This window comes from Sciurus carolinensis, chromosome 2 (assembly GCF_902686445.1).
Source record: "Sciurus carolinensis chromosome 2, mSciCar1.2, whole genome shotgun sequence".
In the NCBI taxonomy this organism is placed as follows: domain Eukaryota; kingdom Metazoa; phylum Chordata; class Mammalia; order Rodentia; family Sciuridae; genus Sciurus; species Sciurus carolinensis.
In genome coordinates this window covers 163593193-163613502 of record NC_062214.1, presented here as the reverse complement: position 1 = coordinate 163613502, position 20310 = coordinate 163593193, and the positions used below count along the sequence as shown (strand labels likewise).

Genomic DNA, 20310 nt, shown 5'->3' with positions numbered 1-20310 from the left:
ATAAAGGCATCGCTGGGCATGGTGGTGCATGCTGTAATACCAGAGGCTCTGGAGGCTGAAACAGGAGGATCACAAGTTCAACTTAGCAACTTAGGGAGGCCCTAAGCAACTAGTGAGACCCTGTCTCTCCAAGTAAAAGACAAAAAAGGGGGCTGGAGCTGTGTAGCTCAGTGGCAGAGCGCTTGCCTAGCGTGTTGGAGGCACTGGGTTCGATCCTTAGCACAACATAAAACTAAACAAAGGCATTCCGTCCATCTACAACTACAAAAAAAATTAAAAAGCAAAACAAACAAACAAAACAAAAAAAAAGAACTGGGGATGTAGCTCAGTGGTAAGTATCCCTGGGTTCCATCCCCAGTTCAGAAAGAAAGAAAGAAAGAAAGGTACCCAAATACTTTATTCACTTCTATCTATTTTATGATAGTCTCTAATTCCTAAACCTTTCACAGATGGATTGTCCCTTATCATCCTTCCTACCTCATTTACACAGCTATATCAGGTTCTCACCTGGTTTCCTGACTTCCATCAGTTTTGCTGCCTCTAATCCATTCTCCATACTGCCTCTGAAATAATGATTTTTGAAATGTATCTTTTATCTCTTCTGTACATAGAATTTAAAGTATAATTGTCTTAGAGGTTGTTATATAACAAACAACTTAATGTCCTATTACACTAAGCCTTAGTTTTTGTATGGGTGGGTCCAGGAATTGATAAAGGTGACTCTACTCCATAAGGCTGGTGTTGGCCTTTGGGTTGAGTTCAGGTCTACTCCACATGTCCCCACATTCTCCTTGGACCAGTGCCTACCTTTTAGGCATTCAAGAGGTCAAGCCAACTATTAGAATAGCACATCTATTAACATACCATTGGCTAAAGTAAGTCCCAGAGCCAAACCCAACACCATTGGTGGGGAAATGTCCTTTTCACTCTAGTATATTGCAGGGTTACAGACTGAGGAACAGAATAAAGTAATGAGAACAATAACCCCACAATTAAGCAGGAGTACTTTCTGTTCTTATGTAGATTGCTAATTTCTGCTTTAAAATTTTTTTATTGGTTCAGTATGATTGTACATATTAGTGGGATTCATTGTCACATGTTCATACATTCATACAACATAATCCGGTCAATTTCATTCCCCAGAGCAACCACTAATTTCTTTATTTGTTCCTTTTGATTGAATTTTCTTATTCAATTATTAATTCCCATAAAAATATCATATTAAATCCCAAAGAGGGATATATGTAAAATAATACAAGCAGTTGAATTTGGTAACTTGATACACAACTCTTGAGGAACTCTGTGATTGGGAGCAAATCAATTTCATGTGACTTTTACTTTCCATGTCCAATAGAGAATATTTCTAAACGTATTTATTTGTCTCTTTAGGTACCAGGGATTGAATCCAGGTACTTAACCATTAAGCCACATCCCCACTTTTTTTTTTTTTTTTTTTTTTTTTTTTTTTTGGTATTTAGAGACAGGCTCTCACTAAATTGCTTAGGGCCTTGCTAAGTTGCTGAGGTGGGCTTTGAACTTGCATTCCTCCTGCCTCAGCCTCCCCAGCCTCTGGGATTACAGGCTTGTGCCACTGCACCCAACCTAAACATATATATATATATTTTTTGAGAATTCTAGTAATATGGAGGGAATAATCTATCAGCCAAAAGGCAGGGTACTGAGCTATTCTTAGGTCTCCTTTACTTATTATCAAGGTGACAATGTGGGTTAACTTTGGCATTTATTCCTGTATCTGTCCTCTATCTCTCAGTTGGGTAATGTTTTCTCTCCACCTGTTTTTATTGGTGCTTTAGAGTTGTACATGATGATGGGATTTATTGTGACATATTTGCAGGTGTATACAGTATAATAATATAATCTGGCCAGTGTCACTCTCCAGCACTCCCCCCTCCCTCCCTATCTTCCACTGGTTGGTCCCTTTCCTCTGCTGATCTCCCTTTGACTTCCTTTGACTGCCCTCACCTTTCTTTTCCATTTTCCTCTCTAGCTTCCACATATGAGAGAAAACATAATCCCTTGAACTTCTGAGTTTGACTTTCACTTAACATGGTAGTCTAGTTCCATCCATTTTCCTGCAAATGTCAGAATTTCATTTTTCTTTACAACTTAATAAAACTCCATTGTGTATATACCACATTTTCTTTATCCATGGAAGGTCACTTGGGCAAGTTCCATAATTTGGCAGTTGTGAATTTGCTGCTATAGACATGGGTATGCCTGTATCATTGTAGTGTGATGGCTTTAATTCTTTCAGATAAACACTGAGGCATGGTATAGCTGAATCACAGGGTGGTCCCATATCTAGTCTTTTGAGGAATCTCCATCCTGATTTCCTTAGGGGGTTGAACTAACTTAACAATTTTGCCAACAGTCAGCTGGGTAATATTATTAGTGTTGTTGGCCTGGAAGAAATTTAACCAAAATGTTGTAACACGAACCTTCCTTTTTTTCCCCTGTGCTATAGGGCATAATGATTATATTTGTCCAGCTACAAATCAGTGTACCATAGATAAGAACCGGCGTAAAAGCTGCCAGGCCTGCCGACTTCGGAAGTGCTATGAAGTAGGAATGGTGAAATGTGGTGAGTGTTCGCTTGCCTTTTATTGTATGGGGCCATGTTGGAAACTGTGTCTCGAGGAACTAGGGACAAAAGATTTAGGACGTAGTAATCATCTTCAAGGATTTGTAGCGGTCACACTGCATTGACCAGTTCCCTGAAGTGCAGACGACAGAGCTGAGATGAGTGTGAGCAAGCTGCCGGAGACAGTTTTTGGCCTTAAATGGGCAGTAACTTGACACAGCTCAAGTGGTCTAGCAACAGAATAGGCCACCGCATGGGAGAGGGAACTTCCAGCCACTGAAATGCTTAAACAAGCTGGATGACTACCTTCCTGAGACCTTGAAAAGTCCTATTCCAAGAATGACATCCTGGTTTAAATGTTCACAGTGAAAACTTATTTATTTTTATCTTTATTTTTATTTGAAACAGGGCCTCACTAAGTTGCCTAGGCTGGCTTTGAACTTGCAGCCTCCTTCCTCAGCCCCCTGAGTAGCTGGGATTACAGGTGTGCACCACAGTACCCCGTCACACTTACTTGTTTAAATATATTCATCTCAGCTCTGCCTATGCTTTTCTTATTCTTTTGCTAGTCTATATGTTGCCTGGAATTTGTTTTAACTTGTTTCTTTGTAACTAATTATTTGAAAAAATTAAAACAAGCATCTTTCTCTTTTTTCTCCCTATCTTTTTAAAAAAATTTTTTGAAGTTGTAAATGGATAGCATACCTTTACTTAACTTGTTTACTTATTTATTTTATGTGGTGCTGAGGATCAAACCCAGTGCCTCACACGTGTGAGGCAAGCGCTCTACCCTGAGCCACAACCCCAGCCCCCACCTTTCATTACTCTTCTGTGTTGTGGTTGGAGGCTAGTTATTGTTGTTTTGATGCACTTGAGTTTAAAATTATTTATCTTTTTTATCATCTGGTGATGAGTCTCCTTATCCCTAATAATGATTTTTCCCTTACAGCTTGTCTGATATTGATAGAGTACCTTCAATTTATTTGGCTAATTTTTTCCTGTTATATATTTTTCTCTCCTTTTATTTTCAGGTTTTCTCTATGTCAGATGTATCTCTTATAGCTAGTTTATTTCTAGATTTAAAAATATATATGGTTTTCTGCTGAGCATGGTGGCATTTACTTGTAGGTAGTCCCAGCCACTCGGGAGCCTGATGTGGGAGGGTCACATGAGCCCATGAGTTTGAGACATGCCTACACTATTAGTGAGAACTTGTTTCAAAAAAATGAAAATAAAACAAAAATATTTATGATTTCAGTTTTGTTCTGAAATGGTGAAATTAGTCTGCTTTTTATCTGTTGTGATTACTATTTGGGTTCTTTCCTATCATCTTATTTTGTGCTTTAAAAAATTTGATCATATATTTTATATTTCTTTTTAGGAGCTGATCACATTTTCATATTCTTTTTTTCTTCTTGTATTAGTTTGGAAGTCAGGCATCTATTTTAAATTCTTCAGTGACATTTTGAAATACATTCTTAATTAGTTTGAGAATTTAAACCTCTTTCTTTCCAGACAGAAAATCTTGGAAAATTCTAACCAAAATATTTTTCTCTCATCTTACATATTTTTGTATGGTATTTGGTTTACCTTGTTTCTATATCTTCAAAAGATAATAATAATAATTATTTTATTCATTCAATGCTTTCTTAGATTTAATATCATATTTACAACTTTATTTTCTTATTGCTTCTTGAATCTCAATGTTTTCATTCCATGCTAAAGAACATTTGTGGGACTGAGTGATATGTCTTCTCAATCTTTGGTTAATGGAAAATGCCTTTAATTTATCCTCACTTTCGAATGATAGTTTAGCTCGGAATATAATTCAAAATTGGAGGAGTTTTTCCTTCTTACCATCTTAAAGACATTGTTCTATTGTGTTCTGATCCAAAAACCTACATTAACGAAACATTTCAGTACTAACACAGGAATAGAAAAGTAGATCTCTAAAACTGGGGAAAAGATAATTTTATATACAATTATTTATTAATGAAAAGACTTTATATCAGCATGGAAGGCTTATTCAATAACTAGTGTTGGGGAAATTATACATCCATTTGAAGAACATAACATGAAATATAAATATCATATAATGTAGGTATGCATAAAATTCCAAGTAGATCCAAACCACACAAATGTTCAAGAAGATAAGGGAGAATATATAAAATATTGATATAAAACAAAAAGACAGATTTGACTCTGCATTAAGGCTTCCTATGACAAAAGACACCATGAGCAAAATTAAAGACATATATCAAGTAAGGTGAGCCAGAGACCATGGTGTATGCCTTTAATCCTAGCAACTCAGGAGACTGAGGCAGGAGGATTGCAAGTTTGAGGCCAGCTTTGGCAACAGCAAGACCCTGCCTCAAAATAAAAATTATAAAGGGGTAGAGGTATAGCTCAGTGGTAGAGCACCCCTGGGTTCAATCCCCAGTACCATAAAGAAAAACAACAATAAAGAAAAACAAATAAGATGAATATTGCATCTGACAAAGTTATTTATCACTACTATACGAAGTGCCTTTGTATATTTTAGGAAAGAAAAGGGCAAAATAAACAAATAGGCAATTAATAAGTAAACAAATACAAAGGACAAACATATTAGTTAACCTCACTAGTAATTTTAAAGATATAAGGTAAGGCAAGGCTGTTTCATTAATAAATAATTACATATATAATTATCTTTTTCCAATAATAATAGCAAATATTAAAAATGTTTTTTAATACCCAATGGTATTATGTGAAAATAGGTGGTCCTTAAACTACTGTTTAGGTTATAATTTTTGAAACACTTTTGGAGAGTAATCTGTCAATGTACATCAAAATTTTAAATGTATGTTTGCCTTGGTTCAACAATTTGATTTCTTTGAATTTATTATAAGGAAGTAATTTGATACATATACGAAAATGTATGTTTATTATTATATTTAAACTACTAAAGAAATTATAGCAAACTAGATTTACTTTAGCCTGGGACTTTAAATAAATGATACTATACTAATATAACAGAATGCTATGTGCAATTTTTAATTATCATGACATTTTTAATGAAAAGAAAAAGATTATGAAATAGTATCTATGCCATGATTCTAATTTTGTTTATAAACTATGAAAGTGTATAAAAGCATAAAAAACAGAAAGTATTTGTGCCTAAAGTCATCCTTTTGTATTTTCCAGGTTTTTTTCAATTAATGTATTTGAAATATACTTGTCTGTGTAAGTTTGTGACAAGAACACACACATATGTATATGCATATACATACATGCATATATATATACACATATATTTTAAATATATTATAAAATGTATTATAAATGTTGAAATCTTAACTTTTCCCCACTTTCTACCTCAGGAAAATTCCTAATTTCATACTTTGGACACTGAGTTATGTCTGCACTCTTTAAAAGAGAAATGGATTTAGTCTCCACAGAGACCTTGAAATGGAGACTTATGAGGCCTGAAGTGTTAAGTGTTTGATTTGGTTAATACAGTCACAGCTGTTGTAATCTTTGGTCCAGGCCCCAGGGATCCAGAAAATAAGTTGACCTTCTGTTCTCAGGCACTTTCTGAGGATGGGCTCAGGTCCTGCAGGGATACCGTTGCTGCATTTTTATCCTGGCCACACAGGGAGCTAGCCTCTGGGTCACTGCAATGGCCATCTGATCTCCCCTTTAGGCTCCCGGAGAGAAAGGTGTGGGTACCACATGGCGAGACGACAGAAAAGCTCCAGCGAGCAGCTGCATTGCCTGAGCAAAGCCAAGAAAAATGGTGGACACCCGCTGCGAGCAAAGGAGCTGCTGCTGAGTGCCCTGAGCCCGGAGCAGCTGGTGCTCACCCTCCTCGAGGCGGAGCCACCCAACGTGCTGGTGAGCCGCCCCAGCACACCCTTCACGGAGGTCTCCATGATGATGTCCCTCACCAAGCTGGCCGACAAGGAGCTGGTGCACATGATCGGCTGGGCCAAGAAAATTCCCGGTAGGGTTCTCTGGGTCTTAGCCTTTCATTTATTTCTAGAAAGGACTGCTCCCAACATTTTTGGGTGAAGAGTATAAAATGGCTGTCCATAAACTTTGTCTAGATATATAATAGTTTGACATCTTGATTTATAACTTCAAATATATTCTTTCTTCCTATTTTGACAAAATTAGCTTCCACATTTCCTGGCAGGCAGTCTGGTTTAGGATTCTTGGACTTCTCAGTTCCTCTATACCTGACATGGTGGTACAGAAAGAGTGGTACCTGGCCTGTGTCTGTTGCTGACTCCCTTCCTGTCCCCACACCCTGGATCCATCCTTGCACACACCCCGTCCTGTATGGACATATCTCCCACAGACACTGCCTGTTGGCTGCCTCTCATGTCTACATGTGGTCTGGGAGGATGGACCCAGGGAAGACACATCCAGGCTCTGAAATTGAACTTGGGACCATTTGGGCAAGAAAGTCCAGGGTCTGGAACCTGGAACATGGTTCAAAGGTAGGGAGATGACCTGCACCTTGACTGGTATGTTGGCTGGGGACTTCTCATCTTGAGCAGGTTGGGGTGGGGTAGGCTACAGTGTGACCAGTAATGAAAGTGAAAGGGGCGTCAGATTCTAAATAGGAAGTTATAAAATATTTTTTCAACAAAGAATCAGTGGTATGTACACAAATTAATGTGCAAAGACAAATAGAGTGAATCAGCAGTTGAGGTAATAGACCTCATGAATCAATAGACCAATAGACCTGGCATGCTATCAAGTCAAAAGCAAGCTTAACCACTGTTGAGTTTTCATTTAGAGCCTATATTTTTCCATCCCATAAAGTAAACACTTCCCCAGACCTATTTATTTTATATATAGACAGTCCCTGATTTGAGATGGGACTTATAATTTTAACTTATACATTTTATAACATAATTTTTTGACCTTATGATGGTGTGAAAGTGTACCCATATCACCATTCAGGTTTTCTTCTGTGGTTCAGTATTCAATCATGAGCTATTCAGCATCTTATTATAAAGTGGGATTTGTGTTAGAGGATTTGTACCCAACTGTAGGCTAATGTAGGTGTTCTGAGCATGTTTAAGGTAGGCTAGACTGAGCTATGATGTTTGGTAATTTGAGTTAAATAATTTTTTTTTTAAAGATAGGGTCTTGCTGTTGCCCAGGATGGCCTTAAGTGACACTCCAGCTTTAGCCTCCCCAGTAGCTGACACTACAAGGGTGCAACATAGCACCTGGCTCTATGTGCATTTCTTTTTTTTAAGGGTATATCATTTTAAAATTTTGTTCTAATTAGTTATACATGACAGTAGAATGCACTTTGATACATCATACATAAATGGAGTATAACTTCTCATTCTTCTGGTTTTACATGATGTAGAATCCCACTGGTTGTGAAGTCATTTATGTACATAGGGTAATAATGTCTGATTCATTCTACTATCTTTCCTACCCACAGACCCCTCCCCTCCCTTCACTCCCCTCTGCCTAATCCAGTGTAACTCTATTCTTCCCTAACCCCCCACCTTTATTGTGAATTAGCATCCACATGTCAGAGAAAACATTCGCCTTTGTTTTTTTGGGATTGCTTTATTTTGCTTAGCATGATATTCTCCAGCTCCATCCATTTACCAGCAAATGCCATAATTTCATTCTTATTTAAGGCTGAGTAATATTCCATTGTGTATGTATACCACAGTTTCTTTATCCATTCATCTGTTGAAGAGCACCTAGGTTGGTTGCATAGTTCAACTATTGTGAGTTGAGCTACTATAAACATTGATGTGTCTGTGTCACTGTAGTATGCTGATTTTAAATCCTTTGGGTGCAGACCAAGGAATGGGATAGCTGGATCAAATGGTAGTTCCATTCAAAATGCATAAATGCATTCTACTGTCATGTAAAACTAATTAGAACAAATAAAAAATTTAAAAAAGAATACAAGCAACAATAAAAGTTAGCGAGGATATGGGGGAAAAGGTACACTCTTACATTGCTGGTGCGACTGCAAATTGGTGCAACCGTATGGAAAGTGGTATGGAGATTCCTCAGAAAACTTAGAACGAACTTTACATGCATTTTTGACTTATAATATTTTCAGCTTACTGTGGTTTATCTGGATGTAACCCCATTGTAAGCTGAGGAGCATCTGTACCAGAAGTACTCTATAGTGCTAAAATTACTAATTAGCATCTAATCTAACCTAGTATGTAAGCAACCCATCATGCCCTGAGAAGGTGCCTCCATCCACTTCTTTACAGTGACCTAAGAAATGAGGTTTCTCTCTGGGCGCTTAGCCCGGGGGATATACCCCTGGCCTCAGACGCAGCAACTGGATTAGGTAAACTGTAAATATTAGGTGGGGTGAGAAGCTAGGTGAAGAAATGTTGGGGATAAAGAGCTGTGGGAACGAAGACCCCAGGTGATGGTGTCTCTTGTGATCATTTGTTGGCCTGGGCTCCTTCCTTCTGAGTTTTCTGAGGATTTTCTGGTGTCCAACTTCGTTTTATTTTGTCTAGCATCTTCACCTTTGCCAGAATGATTTCATTTTCTCTGCTGTTTCCCAGAGGAGAGAACATGGATGTACTTCCCTTCAGTTTTTGCTTTAAATGTCTAAACACTGTTTTGCAGGATCCCACATGGAAAGTAGTGGTAAAATGAGTGCTAAAAACTCTGCAGCTTCTTTGTACCCTAACAAAAGTGAACTTTTAAGCCACATTTGTCTTTCTTCAAGAGTGGTGTTTTGAAAGTTTTGCAGAAAAGTTAGGTATAGTCTTAAGATGTATTTTCTCTTCCCTGCAGCTGACGTAGTCGTTAGCCAAGCCAAAATGGTATTAAAATGTCATCTAGCCTTGATCTTGTTGGATACCTATAAGAATAGAAACCTCTCTCTCTCTCTCTATAGTGTTTATAACTGTGGGTGAGATTGGAATGTATACACATCATAGGACCCTGAACTGGGCATAAGTATGTGACTGTGGAAGGGATTTGTCCATCTTTACATTCATTACTCCATTAAACTCACCTTTGTGCAGATTCACAGTATAATCACTCAAAGATTTGAATCGTATGTGGTCTTGGTGCTACAGTGTCCTGGTTGGTAAAATGAGTATGTTAAGTGATCCTACCTGTAGGAAAGTCTCAGAGGAAGGCAACAGTGCCCTCATGTTTCCTACAGAAAAATAGTCTTAAAAAAAACAGGAAGGGACTGAGCTGATATTGAAACTGAAATTCATTCCATGCCAAAACTATGGCTTTGGTCACCCCACCTGATCTTTTTATCATAGTGTATGAAGGAAGAAGGCCAGTGTTCTCTACTTTGCTTTAAAAGCACTCACTTCCTTACATATTACCCATTTCTTTCCAGTTCTGTGACCAATGCATGCTATTAGGCCATAAGGATCTGCTTCGGTTGTAGTATTTGCTCTTTAGGATGCAGACACCTAGAAAAGGTGTTCCCACTCAGTAGAATGATCCTAACTCTAGACAGGAAATTTTCAGCAATCAGAGAAACCAATTCAATCGAAGCCTTGACTTTCTGCAGAGGCTGGCACTGCACCCTACATGACCCTCACCCCCATCCTCCACCTAACCCTTCTGCCCACCTCAGTCCCATGATTGGGTCTGAGAAGTCCCTCTGACTGGCAGCTGAGCTTTATGTTTCTCATAAACATATTAAGGTGTTATTAAGACAGTTTTGCTAACAAGGATCAGTTCTGGCTTTCTGTTCTTCTCCAGCATCTACCTAGGGAGTCAAATAGTTTGGGTAATAATTCTTCATAAATATTACATGAAGCCAGGTGTGTTGGTGCACACCTGTCATACCAACCACTCAGGAGGCTAAGGCTGGAGGATCACCAAGTTCATGGCCGGTCTGAACAACTTAGCAAGACCCCATCTCAAAATAAAAAATAAAAAGGTTGGTAGAGCACCCTTGGATTCAATCCCCAGTACTGAGGGAAATATAAATAAATAAATACATACATACATACATACATAATAAATAAATAAATATTAAATGAAGTTTTATTAATCTCTAGAAAAGGTTCAAGACTGGAAACTATGAATTGCACACCTTAAATTCAAAACTTTCTTCCTTTAAACAGCATTTAATCAAACCTTTTAAATATTTTTAAGAATTATTTAGTTGTAGATGGACACATATCCTTATTTATTTTTATGTGGTGCTGAGGATCGAACCCACTACCTTGCACGTTCGAGGCAAGTGCTCTACCACTGATCTACAGCCCCAGTCCTTAGTTATTTGTTATTTCCCTTTATTGCTTGTGTTTCCTAAGCCTTTAAAAACGTGCTGTTCTATCTTTACAGAAACGGGTTGCTGAAGAGGAGGGCGGGTGTCTCACGCCTCTTCTTTTCCCTAGGCTTTGTGGAGCTCAGCCTGTTGGACCAGGTGCAGCTCCTGGAGAGCTGCTGGATGGAGGTGCTGATGGTGGGGCTGATGTGGCGCTCAATCGACCACCCCGGCAAGCTCATCTTTGCTCCAGACCTCGTTCTGGACAGGTGAGAAAAACATATTGTGCTTCTTTTCCGACTTTTTTGAGTGAGGCACTTATTGAGTGGAAACAAAGTCCTAGGCGATGTAATTAAAATCTCACACCTGAAAGGATAATTAGAGGATAATAATATCATCAGCTCCTTCACTGGGTCAAGAACTCAAGCAGAAGAGAGCATGAGCGCCAGGATTCAGCATCTCGTGACTCCTTTCTGACCTGTGGCACCACTGCATTTGCAGGCCAGGGCCACAACAAGGGACTGTACCCAGCAGGATATGTGGCCACTAAGTGTGCAAGTCAATGCAGATTTTTCTGCATTAAAAATCCTACTTTATCTGGGTGCAGTGGTGTATGCCTGTAATCCTACACAAGAGGATCACAAGTTCAAAGCCAGCCTCAGCAACTTAGCGAGGCCCTATTTCAAAATAGAACATAAAAAGGGCTGGGGATGTGGCTCAGTGGTTGAGCTCCCCTGGCTTCAATTGCTGGTATAAAAAACAAATTCTTTTTTCAGCTTACCGTCTTAAATTGTTCTGTGTCTTGCCCACATCTAGTGACCAATTACATCTCCAACTATCTGGACAGGTAATAAATTTCTTATGAATCTGCCAAGATTTATTTTCACATGCTTTAACTCACTCTAAAGCATGTGCTATAACAATGTTTTTGGAAATAGTGATGGAAGGAATAGTTATTAAAACCAGACAGGTTAATAGAAGTTGGGACATGATAGTGCTATTGTCCAACTTGATTGCATTTAACTTTTTTAAAAGTGATGGCACAGAAAAGGAACCAAATTTTAATTGATTTGGTTGAACTGTTTATGGAGGGAAAACTGGAACATACAACCACATTCAAGATTTTTGCAGGAAAAGTAGAAAACTTTTGGTGTACGTTTGAAAGGTTTGAAAATCTCCATGGGAATTGATTTCCACGTCCCCATATGTTGAAAAAGTGCCACATTGACTCTGCTCAGAGTAGGAGGATGCCTAGCACTAGGAACAGAAAGTACCTGCCCCAACTCTTGCATCATAATCCTGTTACCACTTTAGGTCATCAGAAGACCCTCATTCGCACGTTGCGCAGATGAAGAGCGGTGCCCCAAGGTATCAGCATCTATTCATGGATGACATTGACAAAGAGCACTGTTCTGAGTAATGGAGGTGTTCTGGTGGAGAACAAAGCCCGTGGGAAGAGCTGGCGCATGGGATGTGGCTTGAGCAGGAGCAAGCCCAGGTGGCGAACCGTAGAGGGAAGCTCTGGAAGCCCAGAGCAGAGTGGAGCGTCAGACCCTCCAGTAACAATCACAATAGCTAACTTAATGGCTCGTATGTGCCAGGCACTGTCGTAAGCACTTGATACATGTTGGCTCATTTCATCTCCACAAGCCCTTTGTGGGTAAGCACCATCTTTATCCCTATTGTTCAGATGTGGAAATGGGAGGCTTAGTGACATTGCTACAGTTATGTAAAAGTAAGTGGTAGAGCTGGATATGGGGACCTGGCTGTGGAATCCATATTCTTTTTTTGGCGGGGGGATACCTGGGATTAAACTCATGGGCACTGGTCCACTGAGCCACATCTCCAGCCCTATTTTGTATTTTTATTTAGAGACAGGGTCTCACTGAGTTGCTTAGCACCTTGCCATTGCTGAGGCGGCTTTGAACTCGTGATTCTCCTGTCTTAGCCTCCCCAGCCGCTGGGATTAGAGGTGTGCACCACCACGCCCAGCAGAATCCACACTCTTAATGACAACAATATACTGCCTCTCAGCAAGAGAGGGAACTGGAAGGGGAAAGAGGAGGCCAAAGGGCTAACTAACTTTCTACTTTATTCTTTCTTTTTTTTTTTTTTTTACAGTATAGGGGATTGAACCTAGGGCTTTAGTGCTTGCAAGGCAGGCACTCTACCAACTGAGCTATATCCCTAGCCCAATCTACTTTATGCTTTTGGCTTAGAATAGCCCTATTTTATTTCTGATGGCTTCAGAAACCCATTCTTTCTGCTGTTGTCTCAGGGTACCACACTGCCAGGCAGGCCGAAAAGTCAAGCACCCAACTAAGACGTGCATTCATTATGTTCCGCTTGAGGATTTAAATGAAGCCACACCCCCACATACACACATGTACATATAATATGCACATACAGTTCTCCTAGAAGTTAGTGCTAGTGAGATGTTCTGTCCCTGAGAAGCCAATAGATTGGCAGATACTGAAATTATTTTCCTCTTTGTTTTATAGTGTTAATTTTCAGTGACTGTTTCATACCTGGTTTTTAGTACAATTAACTTGCTTCTTTTTATGAGTTCCTTAATTCCTGTAAATGTACATGAAAATTTCTATAAATGGACACCAATTCTGGATCAATATTATGCTTACATTTTACTTAGATTGTAGAAGAAGAAAGTTATTTTGATAGAAGTTATTTTTAATAGATTCACGTTACTTTTTATAAATATTTGAAAGTATTATGGTTTCTAACATAAATTTAGTATATCTCATTGAGTATAAAAAGGGGTTCTCAGGAATTGTAAATGCTTTCACACTGAGCAGACATTGTTTTGAGTGTCTTCTGGTGTTTACTTTTTGTTATTATTCCTAGCATTATTTTTGACGCATTAACTTTTTTTTTAATCTTTATTTTTATATGGTGCTGAGGATCGAACCCAGGTGCCTCTCAGGTTGGAGGCAAGTGCTCTACCACTGAATCACAGCCCGAGGTCCCACACTAACCTTTTGAAGTCTAGAATTTCAAGCTTAAGATAGTTCAGTTACTCAGTTCGTCTATTGTATCGATGAAAATAGTTTTATGTATTTGGAATGTTTCTGAGGGAGCTGCCTATTCAAAAAGTCAGGGATTAGGGACTGGGGGTGGGACTCAGTGGCAGAGCTTTGCCTAGCAAGTGTGAGGCACTCGGTTCGATCCTTAGCACCACATAAAAATAAATAAATATAATAAAGGTATGCTGTAAAAAATAAAAATGTCAGAGATCATAGTTCATAAAGGAGTTCCATTATGGATCTTTTTTCTAAGTGAATAAAGAATCATCACACTACTTGAAAAATAGCTGTCCGTTGCTAAATTTCTCTACCAGAATTCTTTCAAGTAGCCATATGACTATATAAGCACCAAATACAACTACGTTTGCCCATTTGTGGGTACTGGGAATGTAAATTGTGTTTCCTTTTATTCTTGTTGAGACTTCTGCAGCAAGAAAACATGATCCTACTGAGGATGAGAGGAAAATCTGGTTATCTCAGCTTATTTCTAACAAGGTAGTTCTTTTAGTAATCATTAAAATCATAAATTCATTTGAAGATCTACCACAGAACCTGAGCTGCTTCTTGCTCAAAAAAATCATATGTAAGACATTTTCATATCCTTAGCATTAATAAGAAACTATTAATGTTAAATGCTGTTTAAAGATCAGAGGAAGCTGGGTGCTGTGGTGCACATCTGCAATCCCAGCAACTCAGGAAGGTTGCAAGTTCAAGACCAGCCTTAGTAACTTAGCCAGATCCTCAGCATCTTAGTGAGACACTATCTCAAAATAAGATAAACAATAAATACAAAAGACTGAGCATGTAACTCAGTGGTAAAGTGTCCCTGGTTTCTATCTCTAGTACCGAAAAACAAAAACAAAAACAAAAAAACAAATGCCATCAGAGGAAGTTTGAGTTTACAGTCACATTAGTTATTTCTATATTGAATTTTCTTCAAGATAGCTATAATATTTTCACTTCAAAATTTTAATTTATCCTTGTATCTAACATTGAAAAATAAATAATAAGTGTTGAACCCTTGTTAAGTCCTTTCCACATGCCGAGCCTTACCTGGGTCTCCCTATCCCATATCCAATTGCCATATACAGGAGGTAAATTATGGTCTGTAACCATATGTGTAGCCAGGGGATACATATGTTGGTACAAAAGAGTGTGCACCAAAGCAAGGCCCACTCATTCGACATTTGGTCATGGAATCAAACAGGATATCTTTCTTTTATAAAAGAGTGATTATCAAGCAATAAGATATTCCACATGTAATTACTAATTTTATTTTGCACTCATTCACGGACAAATGATAAGAATGTGTATTTCCATAATTAGATTTGATTGACATACAATCTCAGTATTTTAACTTTTAGCACATATGTTCTATATCTTTATTTTTTATTTATTTAAAAATTTTTTTGTCATAGATGGACACAATACTTTTTATTTTATTTTATCTTATTTTTATGTGGTGCTGAGGATTGAACCCAGTGCCCCCCACACATTGCGAGCACTTCACCTCTGAGTCACAATCCCAGGCCCTGTTCTGTATCTTTAATTCAAATCTTTTTATCTTGTCCTAGTTTTTTTGCTTATAATTCAGTTTTAATCCATAATTACAAAATAAATGAAATAGACCTCATCAATTTAAGTCCTTCACTTTCCTGTACAACTCATCTTGCAGTAGAATTTTATTAAGCTATCATTTATGAGGTACGTTATTGCCCCTAAATTTCTCATTTATTTTCTAAAAATATATTTGGTTTCTACAGTCTGTGAAGCGAATAAAATATTCTAACTTTGCCAGCCCTTGAATGAAATGTTTGTGTCATACCTGCTAAGAAGAAAGTAGTCAAGCCTAGTTTTCTAGGATTTGTTTCAGGAGAATTTCATGGTAATTCATTTTTCCCATGAAGTACCCATGTTCTAATTACTGTGAGTTAAGGTATTTATCAGTATGTAAACTCTCTCCCCATTTTGAAATATGAATTTTCATTAAAAATGGCATGCATTTGGGGCTGGGGTTGTAGTCAGAGAGTGCTTGCATATGTGAAGCACTGGGTTAGATCTTCCGTACCATATATGAAATAAATAAAATAAAGGCATTGTGTCCATCTACAACTAGAAAAAATGGCATGCATTTAGTGAGGAAATGGTACCAACCTCAATATTTAGCAGTGGTTCTTAGGTACAGATGGCAACTTCTGGAAAACAGGGTTGAGTTCAGATGAGTGTCTTTGCTGTACCATTGTGACTTTTGAGTCTCACAGAGGGGTAAAGAGTCAAACTATTAAAAAAATTTTTTTTAATTGTAGATAGACACAATATCTTTATTTTATTTTATTTATTTTTATGCAGTTCTGCGGATCGAATCCAGTGTCTCACATGTGCTAGGCAAGTGCTCACCACTGAGCTAAAACCCCAGCCCCAAGAGTCAAACTATTAAACCATCAGTGCAAGGGTTGGTGGGTTTTTTTTTTTTTTTTTTTTTTTTTTTTTTGTTTTGCTCTTAAGTGATATTCTATTTTATTTTAAACTTTTCTTAGTTGTAGATGGACACAATACTTATTCATTTTTACTTATTCATTTTTATGTGGTGCTGAGACTCAAACCCAGTGCCTCACATATGCTAGGCAAGTGCTGTACCTCTGAGCCACAACCCCAGACCCTTAAGTGATATTTTTTTGGTACCAAATGTCCTCAAGCTCAACAATTGCAATTTCTAATAATTAATTGTCTCAGGCAGAGTGACTTGATGTGACACGAGGGATGTTTCTTGTGCACCTGAGTGCAGGGCCTGTGTTGTCCCTACTGGAGCCCAGAACTGGGGAGGAGGTCAGGGGAGGTGGGAAGAAGGGGGTAGGAAGAGGTTTGGGGGTTTCTTATAGATTTTGGAATTCCTTCCAAAATGCTCTGATTCTCCCAGATGTCTTTCCCTGGGAGTGACTTCTAGGGGGCACTGGTGTTTTGTCACTTAACCTGTGTACTTTCAGAAAGCTGCAACATTTTGCAGAAGCCACCATGCTGATTTGCCAAAATGAACAATTTGGATGTTTGTAGCTCTGTGTAGGTGAGTCTGTGGGGTGGCAGATGCCATGGAATGCAGGATCCTGGCGAGCTGCTCTCCTAGCTGAGCACCTTAATGGGAATGGTCTCCCTAGGATTGGTTGTGCTCAGTGGTGTTGGTTTATTTGAATTCCACAGAGGATTTTCCTGCAAATACCATGATCATTAGAAGTGTCCTGGTTGGTGTTGAGAGGAAAGGGATGGGAGCAGGCAGTACTTTGGAGATTTCAACCTCCCTTCGTGGGATGCCAAAGAGACCAAAAATGAAACCCACAAAAACCCACCGCGATTCGGACACCCTCACCGTGTGCTGCAGCTTTCGGAAGTGATGAGGGTTTTGCCTGTTTATTAAGGACTTCCAGTAACTATCTGATGATGATAGAAATTTTTTGGAAAGCAATGAGGTGGAATAATATATGTCTGGCTAGAGTGAATAAAAGCCACTGTATTCTAGATAAAGAACAGCAATTTACTTCAAAGGTATATTTAAAAAGTTTATATCTATAAGGAGTACTCAAAAGAATTTTGATTATATACTTTGAAATTTGCCTAAAACTTTTGCTGAAAAATAATCTTCAAGCCTGGTGCGGTGGCTGAAGCAGAGGATCACTTAAGCCCAGGCGATTGAGGCCACTTTGGCAAGGCAATGAGATTCTGTTTAAAACAAATAACAACAACAAACACTTCAAGTCAAAACTCTCCATATCCCTGTGTCTGCCTTTTCCTGACTCTGATCCACCTCATTTGCGACTTCTTCCTGACAGACTCTCAGATGTGCTTTATTCTAATTAATGTTTTTGGTGTCTTAGTTGGCACACCAGTTTCTAAGTGACCAGAAAGCGAGAAGCCCTAGAGAGGAAGGTTTATTCTTCTTCGGATATTTGCTTCTGTAACACACAGACTTCCTTACTAGCATTTCCCAAGGGGAACATGGACTGTCTCATTTGAGTTGTCTGTCATATCTGGCTAGGGCTGGGTGACTAAAATGGCTTAGTTTTACAATAATCAACCAGAGTGGTATTCTAAAAAAGCAAACCACAACAACAGCAGCAACAACACAACACTTGGTGAAGAGAAGGGAAAATGTAGTTCCAATGCATACTTTTACAGAAATAATATTGACTCAATATTATTATTGATTTTATAAAAATCCCCTATACCCACAGCATACCTTGTCTTCTTTATATGAAGATAATCCTAGCAATTTCATATTGCTAGGTGATGTCTTATTAATACCTTGTTATAGTCAAAGAATGTACAAGATGAAATTTGAAATTTCAATAAAACATTCCTCCTTCTTTTTTTTTTTTTTTTTTTGTGGTGCTGGGGATTGAACCCAGGGCCTTAGGCTTGCAAGGCAGGCTCTCTACCAACTGAGCTATATCCCCAGCCCTCCTCATTCTTTTTGATGGTTGCCTAAAGCTGTGTGTGCCTTAAATTCTCAAATGAACTTTTGTAGGGATGAGGGGAAATGCGTAGAAGGAATCCTGGAAATCTTTGACATGCTGCTGGCAACAACTTCAAGGTTTCGTGAGTTGAAACTCCAGCACAAAGAGTATCTCTGTGTCAAGGCCATGATCCTCCTCAACTCCAGTAAGTAGCTACCACAGCTGGGCCACGTCTGTCGGGGAGAGATACTCTCTCTAGAACTGGCGTGGCGTTAAAAAGAGTATTGAACCTCTGTTTGATTTTGAAAGGGGACCATGGCTTCCTTTCTGGCTTCTCTGTTTTATTTTTGTAGGGATTTAAACCATAGTTAACTTTTGGTGACCTAAGTATAAATTATTCATTGGGTGAACTACTGGCGGTCGATTTTAAATGTGGCTCAGGTTATATACTGGAAAAGAAAAAAAAAAAAAAGGAACTGTAAAGTGTTTCCTCTTCAGGCTTTTTGTAAGGCTCCGACAGACATTTTAATGATCGATGTGCATCTATAGTTAATGTTTGGGGTTCTACTTTTACAGATTCATCCGTCCATTCATTCATTTAGTAGATACTCAGGAAACAGTCCTGCCCTTAAATAGCTCATAGTATAGGGAGGAAGAAAGTAAACCGTGAAAAATCACAGTCTTAGTGCTGTACTCAAGTGTATGCAGTTACTAGGAGAACAGGAGGAAAGATGCGGGAGAGGTTGCAGAAGGCCAAGGTGGTTGAACAAGTCTTCATGGAAGAGCAGAAAGGGTCGGGTTGCCTCAGGCTGCAAATTGCAGCATTGAAGGTTACAAATGGTTGCCTTGGATGCTGAGTAACCATATAAGAGGTTCAAGAGGGGAGCGTCATGTATGGAAGGGTGTTATAGCAAGGTCATGCCCACTTCCGGGTGGAGGACTGACTGGAGAGGCAGAGGCTGAGGCAGGGGTCCTATTGGAGACCCTGGGAGCTCGAACCAGCTTGGTGTGGTGGGATCAGGCAATGGACCTGGCTTCAGAGGTGGGACACAAGGAAGGTGTTCAGGGTATGTGGATGGCTTAACTTTGCTGGTTTTTAAGAATTTTATCAATAATACCTGTTTATTGTGAACATTCAAACAAAAGGAAGAGTTTAAAAATTACTAGGAATACCCCTCTTGTAGACAACCACCATAACTTTGGTGATCATAGTTAATTGTGTGTATGTACTTGCTCATTCTCTCTCTCTCTCTCTCTCTCTCTCTCTTCAGTTGTCCTTGGGTATCCATGGGGTTCTTAGTTCCAGGACCACTTGTAGATACAAAAAAAAAAAAAAAAAATCCATGAATGCTTAAGTCCTTTATATAAAATGATATACTATTCCCTGTGTATATTCTCTCATACACTTTATTTCTAGATTACTTACCATATGTAATATGCTATCTATATAATTTTTATATTATATTATTTAGGGAATAATGATCAAAATAGTGTGTATGTGTTGAGTACAGATACAGTTTTTGTTTCTGAATGTTTCTGATCCATGGTTGGTTGAATCCGTGGATGTGGAAAAATGGACACGGAGAGCCAGCTATTTATATTGATAGAACCATACACGTATACACAAATGTATAGTATGTTATGTTCAAAATTATGGATGCTTTGAAAGAGATTTATTTCAGTCTTATTTTTTTTGTTTGGTCCTCAATGCTCCTATCCAAAATCAAGTAGCCAATCTTTTGACATGGGGTCTTACAAAGTTGCTGAGTGTCTTACTAAATTTCAGAGGCTGGCCTTGAACTTATAATCCTCCTGCCTCAGCCTCCCTAGTTACTGGGATTACAGGTGTGCATCACTTAGCCCAGCTCCGAGTAGCTGATCTGAACAGACAAATGATAGACTTCCAACCTTCTCCCATCCTCTGGCAATCGCTTAGCATACTACCCTACCACTAATATACACAGAAGGCTCTGATTTTTTTTT

The 20310-nt window shown here is 38.6% G+C and overlaps 1 protein-coding gene across 3 annotated transcripts in view; it reads left to right on the top strand.

Annotated features, from left to right (window-relative positions):
- The window catches only part of Esr2 (estrogen receptor 2), a 65744-nt gene that overhangs the window by 21771 nt on the left and 23663 nt on the right, over positions 1 to 20310 (top strand). For 2 of the 3 annotated variants that reach the window (XR_007107280.1, XM_047541823.1), the window contains 5 exons: positions 2486 to 2602; positions 6285 to 6584; positions 10972 to 11110; positions 12156 to 12209; positions 18399 to 18532. Coding sequence is in view for 2 of the 3 variants with exons in the window: in XM_047541823.1 (XP_047397779.1) it covers positions 2486 to 2602; positions 6285 to 6584; positions 10972 to 11110; positions 12156 to 12209; positions 18399 to 18532 (744 nt within the window). In the remaining variant the exon portion in view is untranslated. The remainder of the gene's footprint in view (positions 1 to 2485; positions 2603 to 6284; positions 6585 to 10971; positions 11111 to 12155; positions 12210 to 18398; positions 18533 to 20310) is intronic. The other variant, XM_047541822.1, reaches the window with a different exon arrangement.